Genomic DNA, 12,131 nt, shown 5'->3' with positions numbered 1-12,131 from the left:
TTACTACTCTAGTATATATGGTTCTTTGTATTACTAATTTGTATTCTGCTTATTCCACAAGTTTTTGTTTGTTTAAATGAAGTTTGTATTAAAAGAGATAAAACTCTCAGATTTTGGCATATTTATTTACAATACTTTTAAATTGGAAAGCCCATCCCTTTAGAAACGAGTTCTTAGTTTTTTAAAAGATTTTTAAAAAATAACTGAAATGAAATGAAATTAGAACTAATTTTTCACAAGTAATGATTGGAATTAAACAAAAAGATTGTAATACTAATATACAAATGTGCACTTTTCTTACGATTCTCCTTACTAGTGCAGAGATGGTCGGCCTTTACCAATTCGAGACAGACAAATGCTGCAACAACTTGAAGACAAACTAAGAAGCCTTCGCAAAAGAGGACGGCGTCTGGAATATGTTGAGAAAAGCTGCTGGACAAAATTCTGTGGTGCCATGAGACCCCTAAAAGTAAAGACCCTCATTTTGTATTATAAGAAAACTTTCTGTTTGTACCAAAAGATATTGCTGTCCTACCAATATCTCATAAAATGTTCATGTTATTTTAGACAGACTCGAGTCAGAAGATCAGAATGGTTTTACTGGTTCCACAACCTGAGAGAAAGCAGAACCATTGTTTTTAAGGTTTTTTTTGTTTTTTAAACTATTGCTTAGACCTCATGCCCAAACATACTTTGAGTGTGATGTGTCAGCAAGCAATATATTTTTCTACTAAAATGAATCAACAAAATGTTTTGAAAGAAAACTGAGTGTAAAAATAAATGGAAGAATGTAATAATGGTTTGAAAATCCTGCTGGGGAGTTCAGCCCCTTAGGTTTAATCCCAGCTACCGTATTTCATAAATGTGAATACTGACTGTTCTGTAAAACATAAATGTTTACATAAACAATTGCAAAAGACATTGGATGCTGGCTGGGCATCTGTGAGAAAGCTGGGCTGGAATGCTTTGCCTCACTCTGAATTGCTGCTTAGAAGCAAGAAGGGAGCCTTGTTGCTTCATGCAAATCCATTCATTGAAATGTTTTGCATAGCCCTGATATAATTCTTTAGAAGACAGATCTAGAGATAGCATCTGCTAATTCAAATTTAGGCAACTGTCAAATTTGCAAAATTACAAAAAAAAAAAAAAACCAACAACACCCAACTCCTCATTTTTGTAAAATATTCACTTTTTTAAATATAAGGAAATAGAATGAAGTTTGGTGAATTACTATAAGCTAAATTAGGATGTTCAATAATTGTAGTATTTTATAATGAAAAAAGTCATGCAAAAAAGCATATTGTGTGGAGGAATTCTTTTGAGCTGGCTAAATCAGTACATATACAATATATATAGATAACTTTTTGCTATATTTCCATGTGTAATTTTTAAAATATATCATGGTTCAGAACTGTAGCTATAATCGAGATATGGAGAATGGGATAATTATAATACAGTGTCTTAAATGAGAGCGCGCATCAGTTTGATTCTTCTGTTGTTTGTTGATTTACTTGGAACTATGGCTCCCATTAAATATGCTGGGAGTAGAGTCTCATAGGGTCACATTCTGTTGTGTAGTGCCATAGGGTCACATTCTATTTAGCGAGCGCACAGACTAACTTTGAAATTGGAGAGAGATTTATGGTTTAAGTTACTATTACAATTGGACAAATAATGGATCAATGTAAAACGGGTAGACAAGAGGAGAAATGTGTGAACAGATTTGCAGGATGAACAAATAACCAACAAATTCAATTTAGTGTTAGAAAACCATCAGGGTATGAATGTGGAAAAAGAAAAGATACCAACAGAATGTAGAAACAAAAAGCTAAAGCACTGGGGATTTTACATTTCCATAAAAAGAATTGCATCCAAATGATGCTGAAAATACACCATTACTTCGTAATAGGCATGTTAGATAGCAAAGTTCACTCTCATATTGGGACTAAATTTCCACCATAAAAGTCTTATCTTGTCATAAAAATAATTTCTTTGTAGTATAAGATATAAAGATATGATTTCTTTGTAATGAAAGTTATATGTAGCTTATAAAGATTACTTCACAATATGTAGATCAAATGTACGTCTTTCCAAAACTTGGAAACTTGTTTAGCACTCAATCAAGTATTTGTAAATAACGGTGTAATGATGTACTAATAGCTAACTAGCGGCAATCTTACAGCTCCAACAGGTTTAATGTAAACAAAGTACAGTATTTAAATAGGCTTTATATTGTTGTGAACAATGAGAATCATAAAATTGAGTCTACTTTTAAATAAAAAATTCTAAAACTCAAGTAGGATCATATTACAGAATAATACATTATTCCAAATTATTTAAATGTATATAATTCTCTCTTGCAGCATGTACAGACACATTAAGATTCCAGCCTTGCTCTGAGTTCTGATCTTACTGCTTTAATTATTTAAAGAAGAATTTCTTTTCTAAAAAAATGAACTCAGTTCTCTAGGCAGCAATTATGTCTAAAATATTTTTTCTCACTTGTGGAAATGGCACCGCATATGAACATGCATTTATGTGCTTTATCTGTTGTCTAAGACTTTATGGACTAGATGGTTTACACATGCTAGAGTAATCAATAAATATACATAAATATGTGCTTTAGTTGTTTTCTCCACTTTTTATAAAGAGTTAAACCAGGGGTGTCAAACTCAAGGCCTGGGGGCCAGATCCAGCCCACGGGGTGCTTAGATCTGGCTCATGGGACTGTCCAACAATCACAATGGACTAGCCCGTGGTGTCTCTGCCAGCAAAAATGGAGCTCGTGAGCCAGTTTTCGCTGGCAGAGTGCTCAGGCCACCACAGGCACCCCCAACACAAGTGACGTCAAACTGGTCATACGCACCCTGGCCCCCCAAGGTCAACAACAACCCTGATGCATCCCTCAATGAAATCAAGTTTGACAGCCCTGATTTAAACATACATTCTCATTTGAGCAGATCTTTCCCTAAATAATGAGCTGTACAAATTAATTTGACCTATATTTGGACAAAATTCTTTTTCGGAAAATGAATTGAGGAATTCAGGTTAACTTATGCAACTTGATTTCCAACTGTGGTCTTGAAACTCTATAAAGGTAATGTTTCTAGTTTTCTTGTTCTGTTTTCCATGGGCAAATATGTGTTGCAGAATTCAGAGTAGCTTCTGCTGTTATTAGCAGAGGCTTTGGAAATACTGTAGATGCTGCATTTTTAATTATGAGGGAAAATGTCCCGCTAACAAATTTCTCATATTTATCTCATTAACTAATAGCAGAACAAACTATGTATTATTGACTGCTAAACTGTTTTTCAAACTTACTTGTGTTTTAGGTTGTATGGGGAATATTTTTCATACTTGTGGCCCTGCTGTTCACTATTTCTCTCTTCCTGTCGAAGTAAGTATATAACATGTGCTTTTCATTTTAAAATGTATCTGCTGAAAATCATTCAGGCAGACTTAGGCCAATAAGTGATGTGAATGTCCTTATTAGGTATTAACCAGAAACCTGTGAGCTTGAAATTGAACAGAACATGGGCCATGTACCCACCATTCTCTTGTTTAGCACAGAAGACTGAAAATACCTTTGGATGTTTATTTGAATGTAAATCATCTGTTTGCATAGCAAAAGATGAATTGATTGCAAGGCTGTACTATTCAAATTTAAGCAAACAGTTCTTCAGACCTTTCTGCCTGAGCATCTGAATATTGCAGAAAGTAAAGTGGTTGACCAGTGTGCTCAGCATATTTTAATATTCTCTCAAATACTTTATACATTCCAGTAAACACATGAAGAAAAAACTTAATGTCCTACCTTGGTGCAAGCTTCTTGAAATATTGAAAGTATTTCTTCCAGATAAGATTCTCTCACACTGCTTTAACAAGATTTCATGAGATGAAAGGGATAGGGATACAGAAATCTCAGCAAGTAACTATTTTCAATTTAGAACCAATTTATCTCCCAATATATTATGATGGAGACTTTCTTAGTTTCTTTTTAATGGCTTTCTGATGAACTGCTGGGGAAGTAGTTTTCACAGATAATGGAAAAGTATTCAAATAGCTATTTAGAAACCATATCCTTATCGCTCTGTGAACTGATATTTACAATTATTTTGTTGCTTTTACAACAAACACTATATGGCTTAAACACAGGCCTTGATAGAGATAATATAATCACCATTATTTCTTCATTTGTTGTTGAATATTTGTTGTAGCTCCTACCGTATTTTCTGGCGTATAAGACGACTGGGCGTATAAGACGACCCCCGAATTTTCTTGTTAAAATATAGGGTTTGGGCTATACTCGCCGTATAAGACTACCCCTCTTCCAACGCACACCAAATAAAAATTAAAAAACATCAACTGGCTCACCCACAATGTAAAAGCAGCTGTGCTAGACCCAAAATGGCCCCTGCAACAAGCAGGAACCTCACACAGCCACAAAAAGCCCAAAAAAACAACTTTCACATTTTAAACACACACAACACAACACAACACAACACAGCTGGCTCACCCACAATGTAAAAGCAGCTGTGCTGGACCCAAAATGGCCCCTGCAACAAGCAGGAACCTCACACAGCCACAAAAAGCCACAAAAAACAACTTTCACACATTACACACAACACAACACAACACAACTGGCTCACCCACAATGTAAAAGCAGCTGTGCTAGACCCAAAATGGCCCCTGCAACAAGCAGGAACCTCACACAGCCACAAAAAGCCCAAAAAAACAACTTTCACATTTTAAACACACACAACACAACACAACACAACTGGCTCACCCACAATGTAAAAGCAGCTGTGCTAGACCCAAAATGGCCCCTGCAACAAGCAGGAACCTCACACAGCCACAAAAAGCCCAAAAAAACAACTTTCACACTTTACACACACAAAATTCCACATACAGCTTTGTGAGATTTTGTGTGTTTGTGTAGTTAGAGTGAAACACTACAAAAGCGTACTAAATCTCAGAAAGCTGCACAAATATTATTTTATTTTATTTTTATATTAAAGCTAAATTTAAAACTTCCTAAACTTTAAATGGCTAGGTCTAAAAAAGAACAACTAAAAAAAACCCCAATTAACTATTTTTTTAAAAGATCCCAAAGGAGAAAAAAACTTACCCAATAGAACAGGGGTCTCCAACCTTGGCAACTTTAAGACTTGTAGACTTCAACTCCCAGAATTCCTCAGCCAGCTTTGTTTTGCTGGCTGAGGAATTCTGGGAGTTGAAGTCCACAACTCCCTGCCTGCTTGATTGCAGGCAGGGAGTTGCTTGCTGATGGAATGGATTCAGGCAAGCGAAGCAAGGCAAGCAGCTAAGCTAAGCAAGCTGGAGGGGGAAAACTTTTTCCCTTCTCCATGGCTCTGGCGATCCCAACTGAGTTGCCTGATTAGCGGATCGTCAGAGCTTGGATCGTCAGAGCCATGTGAAAGGAGAAAAGTTTTTCCCTTCTCCATGGCTCTGGCGATCCCAGCTGAGTTGCCTGATTAGCAGATCGTCAGGGCTTGGATCGCCAGAGCCATGTGAAAGGAGAAAAGTTTTTCCTTCTCCATGGCTCTGGTGATCCCAACTGAGTTGCCTGATTAGCAGATCGTCAGGGCTTGGATCGCCAGAGTCATTTAAGGCTCGTCAGAGCCCTTCGGGCCGGTCTGCCTGGTTACAGGAGAATGACACCCGGCGTATACGATGACCCCGACTTTTGAGAAGATTTTCATGTGTTAAAAAGTCGACTTATACGCCGGAAAATACGGTATTTAAATCATGGGAATGACACATTCTCATTCTGGACTATTCTGTTTTGGTGGTGTTTTGCCAATTTCTGAAACTAAATGCTGTAGACCATAAATGGCTTGAAATACTCTGGGTTGACCCATCCCCTGCTTCATTTAGAGACATTTCAAACTACTAGAAAATTTATTCTGGATATAGCTGAACAACCCTCAGCTATAGCCTGAAAGAGATTATGAATTGACTGGAGAGAGGTTGAAATTCTGTGGAACATTCCATTTTCAAATCTGTATCTTTTGCACAAAAGCCATTTAGGTACAAAACGAGCTGAGTGTCTTTGGGGTCACTCACTCACTCTTACCCTTTAGGGAGAAGGCAAGGACAAAATAATCTTGCCAGGAAAACTGCCTGGACTTCTCCATTTAGTTGTCAGGAGTTGACATTGACTTGAAGACATACTTACAAACAAGTTTGTACGTCCCTATTTCATATATATTAATATGAAAGGATGAGATGAAACTTGAGCAACCTAAAACAGGAAGAAACAAAGTCTGTCTATGTCTCTCCTGACTCTAGTGTTTTTAGAGGATTATTCCTGAATTATTGGCACTGTGAACATGCATAAATACATGGATTTTGTTTCAACATGTCCATTTTCATTTTTACATCTTTCTTATGTGGATCTTTCTGGAGTTCCTTTTCAAGGCTCTTATATTCATCCTTTAATATTATAAAATATATGGATTTTAAAAAACAGATTCTGCGACAAAATGTGCAAAAATATATAGGATGTTAGTGGAGGAGTGTGAATTGTAATACATAATATTTTGAGAGTAGAACAGAGGCTATTAAAAAAGGCATATAACACATAGAATTTAAAAATAAAACCCCAGATATATTTCTGGTTTTGCAAAAGGTTTCCATAAAATTCTGCACTCACAGGGAATTCATTTTATTGCCATTACAGCAGATATGTGTAGTAAGTGGTGATGTTTCATTATCCTACTTAGTAACATCATCAATTCAGGAGTTTTGGAGAGAGGGTTTTGGTTGTCAGGGAATCAGCACTTTTCCACAACTCCTGTACAATGATATTTCCTAGTGGGGTAATGAAATGTTATTAACAATTCCAAAATCAAGCCTGGAGAACTTCAACAATACAACAGTTCATAGTAATATAAACATGAGTGATAATTATCAGATTAATGTCTACTTCATGAGTCTCCTGAATTTTCTATAATAAAATGGTACATTTTCTGAATATATAAGTTGGTTAGAAGATACATACAAGTATCAATCCTGATCTGTGCACAATTTAAAATAGAAAATACTATGTTCCTAATCATTATCACTATAAAATGTTATAAGATAATTTCTAAAATGTTGATGTCAATGGGTATCTTTATTTTTAAGTACTTTATACAGAAAATGTACTGAAAGTGTAAATTTTTTAATTAAAAAATCATGCAATAACAATTTATGCCTTAAATTCTTACAGTTTGGATAAAGCACTTCATTCTACTGGTATAAATTCTGGATTTATAATCCTGGGAACTAATTTGACTAACCCTTTGAATATGCTGTTGCCTATTCTACAGACCGTAAGTAAAACCTCACTTCTACTGAACGTTAAGGACTTAAATGCTAATAAAATAAAAGAGTTTTAAAAATAACCAAATGAAATATTAAATAATGTATATTAATAATATACGGGGGGAGGGAGAAGGGAAGGGGGGGAGGAAGGGGGGGGAAATTTGCTTGTAAAAATATTCTAAAACTTTTCAATAAAAATAAATAAATAATAATATACATGAAATAGTACCGTGTTTCCCCGAAAATAAGACCCTGTCTTATATTTTTTTGAACCCTGAAATAAGTCCTTGGCCTTCTTGCTGGCACTTAAAAGCCCGATTGGGCTTATTATCAGGGGATGTCTTATTTTGGGGAAAACAGGGTATGTACATTTTTGACAATGATTGATAGAAAATGAAAACTCTGATTCCAATAAATAAGAGTTATCTTTTGAAAACTACTCAAACTATTATTGGTGGAGAATATCACAAATTAAATATAATAAACTAAATTGTTCTAACTGGATTGTATCTTGCCAGTATGGGGTTTTTTTTATCATGCAAATAGCTTCCAATCTATTTGTGACCTGAAATTAGGTTGCTATTTATCCATATTTTGGAGCAGGGAATCTCTTGATCCTATAGCATTCACTAAGGGGGCTGTTAATGCTATCTTTCGATAAACTGAATATTGAGCGCAGAAGAGTTTTTGGGAGGACACTTCAACTCTGACTGTTTAATAACCTATTTAAGTCTATTAATTATTTTGATATTAATATTGTCAAAATTTGGATAAAATACTACTTTCTGTCATTTTCTTATTGTTGAATATATTGGATTTAGTAACATTTTATTAACATATTAATTTATTAATATATTATTAAGTAATTTTATTGCTTGGGTTTTCCTTAAAATTTTATAGCTGAAGAGTGAGAAATTTTCCTGATGTATAAATATAGTGCATTTATCTTCTAGGTGTTTCCCTTAGATTATATTCTTATTACCACCATCATCATGTACTTCATATTTACTTCAATGGCTGGAATTCGCAATATGGGTATATGGTTCTTCTGGATAAGGGTAACCTTTATTGTATCTTTCACTCACTTTCCAAGTAATTTAGTATGCTAGACAAATAAATAAAACATCACAAATACATATTAGAAAATATGCGGAAAGCTTTGTTTACATATAATATTAAAATAAATACCTATTTTAGCTTTTATATCAGCTTTTATATCAGCTCATATAAATCATTTCACTTCACATCCAGTCAACATATGCAGAAATCATTCTGAAATTTAATGCCTTGGAATTTGTCCACAATAACTAGGTGGCAATTTTGTTATATTTAAATGCTTAATTTTAAAACATGTATTAGCAGTAGTAATATTTTTAAAAGTATTTTAGCATACTGTATTTCATAATATGCAATTAGTATGGATTCAGTTTTAAAGCGTATACAGGGTATTTTAACTTTTAACATTTTTAATTTTATTAAATATATGTTTTTACTTAAGCAGGGCTGCTTTGAAAATGGACGCTTGTTAGAAATTGAATGTTTATATGCTGATTTTCTTTAAAAGAAACAACTGCTTCATAGACTTATGTACTGCTTCATAATGCTTTACAGCTCTCTCTAAGCCAGTGGTTCTCAACCTTCCTAATGCCGCGACCCTTTAATACAGTTCCTCATGTTGTGGTGACCCCCAACCAGGGGTGGGTTTTAATTTTTTTTATTACCGGTTCTGTGGGCGTGGCTTATTTTGTGGGCATGGCTTGGAGGTCATGTGACTGGGTGGGCGTGGCTAGCTGGTCATGTGACCGGGTGGCCATGGCTATGTGTATAGGGACTACTCAGAGGGCTGAAAAAAGTCATTTCTGACAGGTCCTCGCACTTTTGACTGGTCCTCACACTTATGACCATCCTCACATTTATGCCCGTGCAGCATTCTTAACAACCATGTCACTCATTTCACAACTGCTTCTCTTCACCATGGTGACAAGATAGGGCAAAAACGTAAAATGTGAGGACAGTCATAAGTTCGAGGACTGGTCAAAAGTGCGAGGACCAGTCAAAAATAACTTTTTCGGCCCTCTGAGTAGTCCATGTGCACAAAAGGACTACCCAGAGGGCTGAAAAAAGTGATTTCTGACAGGTCCTCGCACTTTTGACCGGTCTTCGCACTTATGACTGATCATCATTTATGCCCATTGTAGCATTCTTAACAATGTGTCACTCATTTCACAACTGCTTCTTTTCACCATGGTGACAAGATAGGGCAAAAACGTAAAATGTGAGGACAGTCGTAAGTTCGAAGACTGGTCAAAAGTGCGAGGACCAGTCAGAAATAACTTTTTCAGCCCTCTGAGTAGTCCATATGCAGAAAAGGATACAGCAATAGAGAGGGATGCAGGAAGGGAAGGGAAATTAGAGTAGGAGTGAGGGTAAGAGAGGGAGGAAGAGAGGAGGAGGAGGAGAAAGGAAGAGGAAGCAGGGAGGAGAAGAAGAGGGGGAGGAAGAGAAAGTAAGAAGGAAAGAAAAGAGAGAGGTGGTAGGTTTGAGGAGAAAGATTGCTGTACCATAAAAAAAGATGAAAGGGAAGAAAGCCAACCCCAAACAAATATAAAGATATTAAGATAAAGAATGAATTGTTAAACTTTAAAGAATAAAAGAGAACAAATATGAATAAATAACAATAATTAGAAACACACATACAAACATACAATGTATTTTCTTTGAACAGAGTATTTGGCCGGTTCATAAATTTAAACAGTGTTTAGTCATTTCAATTAAATTTACAATTTCTATATTTCCTTTTTGCCATATTTATTCCTCATCTATTTTTTTAAAAAAACAATATTACCCTTCATCCTCATCTCTAATCTGAATCAAATTCAATTTTTCCCTTCTATTCTATATTATACCCTTTCCCATTGTCATCTATTTTCATATCCATCCTCACATTGGTTAATTATGTAATACAGTTGTTTAATACAATTCAATATTTTAATATAAATCAATTAGTTATATAACTATCTTTTTTGTATATTAATCAATATGAACATGAATATTCCAATTATTTCCATGCAAAACAGCTGAGAGCAAATCAGCTGGGGGTCGGGAGCCAATCAAAGCAAGGGCTAATTAGCCTATGCTGAAGCTCCGCGGGCGAATAAAATTAAAAAAAAACACCGAACCATTTGTTAAATTGCTGGCTCCCTCGCCCACCACTATTAATTGGCAATAAATAGTGGTGCGGAGGGGCGGGGCAAGCCAGCAATTTAACAAAGGGTTCGGCTGCACCACTGGCTCTAGGGCGGCCCTTTGAAGCCCCGCGGCAAAAATTTAAACCGTTTTTTTTCCTCTAGCCATCGGAGGCAGCAATAGATTGGGAGTGGGCGGGGTAAACGAACAGCCGGCGATCCAACAGAGCAGAGAGTGAGGGTGAGTGAAGGCGTGGGGGGGCGAGAGAGGGCTTTGGCGACCTCTGTGAAATGGTTGTTCGACCCCCAAAGGGGTCGCGACCCCCAGGTTGAGAACCGCTGCTCTAAGCGGTTTTCTCAGTCCCTGATCTAAAAGAAATATTTCTTAGCTATTGTCATCAGTTTTGTTTTCAAGTATTTGAAAGTTTAAAACATAGATGAGATAGTACATCGGGTTTTTTTTTTAGTCCTAGAGCCACTCTAAATCTGTAGTTAATGTCCCCTACGGGGTACAGGAGTCTATGGATAGATTTCACGGAATCCATAAATTTGGACGAGGAAAAAAATATAAATGAATTTTCACATAAACAGGTAGTCCTCAACTTATAACCACAACTGAGCACCAAATTTCTGTTGCTAAGTAAGACAGTTGTTAAGTGAATTTTGCTCCATTTTATCACCTTTTATCACCAGTTATTAAGTGAACCTGGCTTTCCCATTGACTTTGTTTGTCAGAAGGTCACAAAAGCTGATCACATGACCCCAGGACACTGCAACTTTCATAAATATGAACCAGTTGCCAAGCATCTAAATTTTGATCACATGACCATGGGGATGCTGCAATGGTCGTAAGTGTGAAAAATGGTCAGAAGTCACTTTTTCAGTGCTGTTGTAACTTTGAGCAGTCACTAAATGAATGGTTGTAAGACAAGGACTACCTGTATTACTTATATTATACATTTTATACATACAATCTATATATTTTATTTGTGCATTTAAATACATTTTTCTAGGAAAGTATCCATAGGTTTCACCAGATTCTCAATGGGGTCCATGGCATGAAAAGTTAAGGACCTCTGTTTTAAAACCAGTAACAAGATATGCATATTTCAGGAAATTGGATTATCAGTAAAACTATCTGGTGGGCTGATTCCCATGGGGACAAATGCTTTAAAACGATGGACACTTATTTTCTAGAAGTTGTTCGTCAAATACTGAATGCTGTAGCAACAGCGTTTTGCAGAAATTGGACTGTTCTTCATTTATTTATATGATTTATAAAGCCACCTATCTCAAATAAGTGACGCTGAGCAGCTTACAAAGATTTAAAAAAACAGAAGAAGAGACTAGATGATTTTAAGTGCCTTTCAAACTATAAGCTCCACAGAAAGGATGAGTAGCATTTAGTTTAATCCCCCGGTGGAATCCACATCACCCAAGCATAAGATTTCAAGACATATTCCAGATATTTCATTCATTTGCTGTAGTTCTCTCTCTTCTTTTCTCTTTCTTCGCTGCTTCTGTTTCCTGTCCTTGTTTGGTCCTTTGCTGTTAAGTACATGGGATAATGTGCAATGTAGAAAAGAATGGGAATATATAACACTAGGGTAGACGTAC

At 35.9% G+C, this 12,131-nt stretch overlaps 1 protein-coding gene across 1 annotated transcript in view; it reads left to right on the top strand.

Moving 5' to 3' along the window:
* LMBRD1 (LMBR1 domain containing 1) overlaps positions 1–12,131 on the top strand; it is a 63,935-nt gene that overhangs the window by 36,919 nt on the left and 14,885 nt on the right. The window contains exons 9-12 of the mRNA XM_034431976.3: positions 317–469; positions 3,333–3,397; positions 7,235–7,337; positions 8,283–8,387. Of these exons, the coding sequence (XP_034287867.1) occupies positions 317–469; positions 3,333–3,397; positions 7,235–7,337; positions 8,283–8,387 (426 nt within the window). The remainder of the gene's footprint in view (positions 1–316; positions 470–3,332; positions 3,398–7,234; positions 7,338–8,282; positions 8,388–12,131) is intronic.

This window comes from Pantherophis guttatus, chromosome 1, assembly GCF_059756535.1.
Source record: "Pantherophis guttatus breed Tessera chromosome 1, ASM5975653v1, whole genome shotgun sequence".
Lineage (NCBI taxonomy): Eukaryota > Metazoa > Chordata > Lepidosauria > Squamata > Colubridae > Pantherophis > Pantherophis guttatus.
Note: the sequence above shows the minus strand (reverse complement) of the source record. Positions and strands in the feature narration are given on the sequence as shown.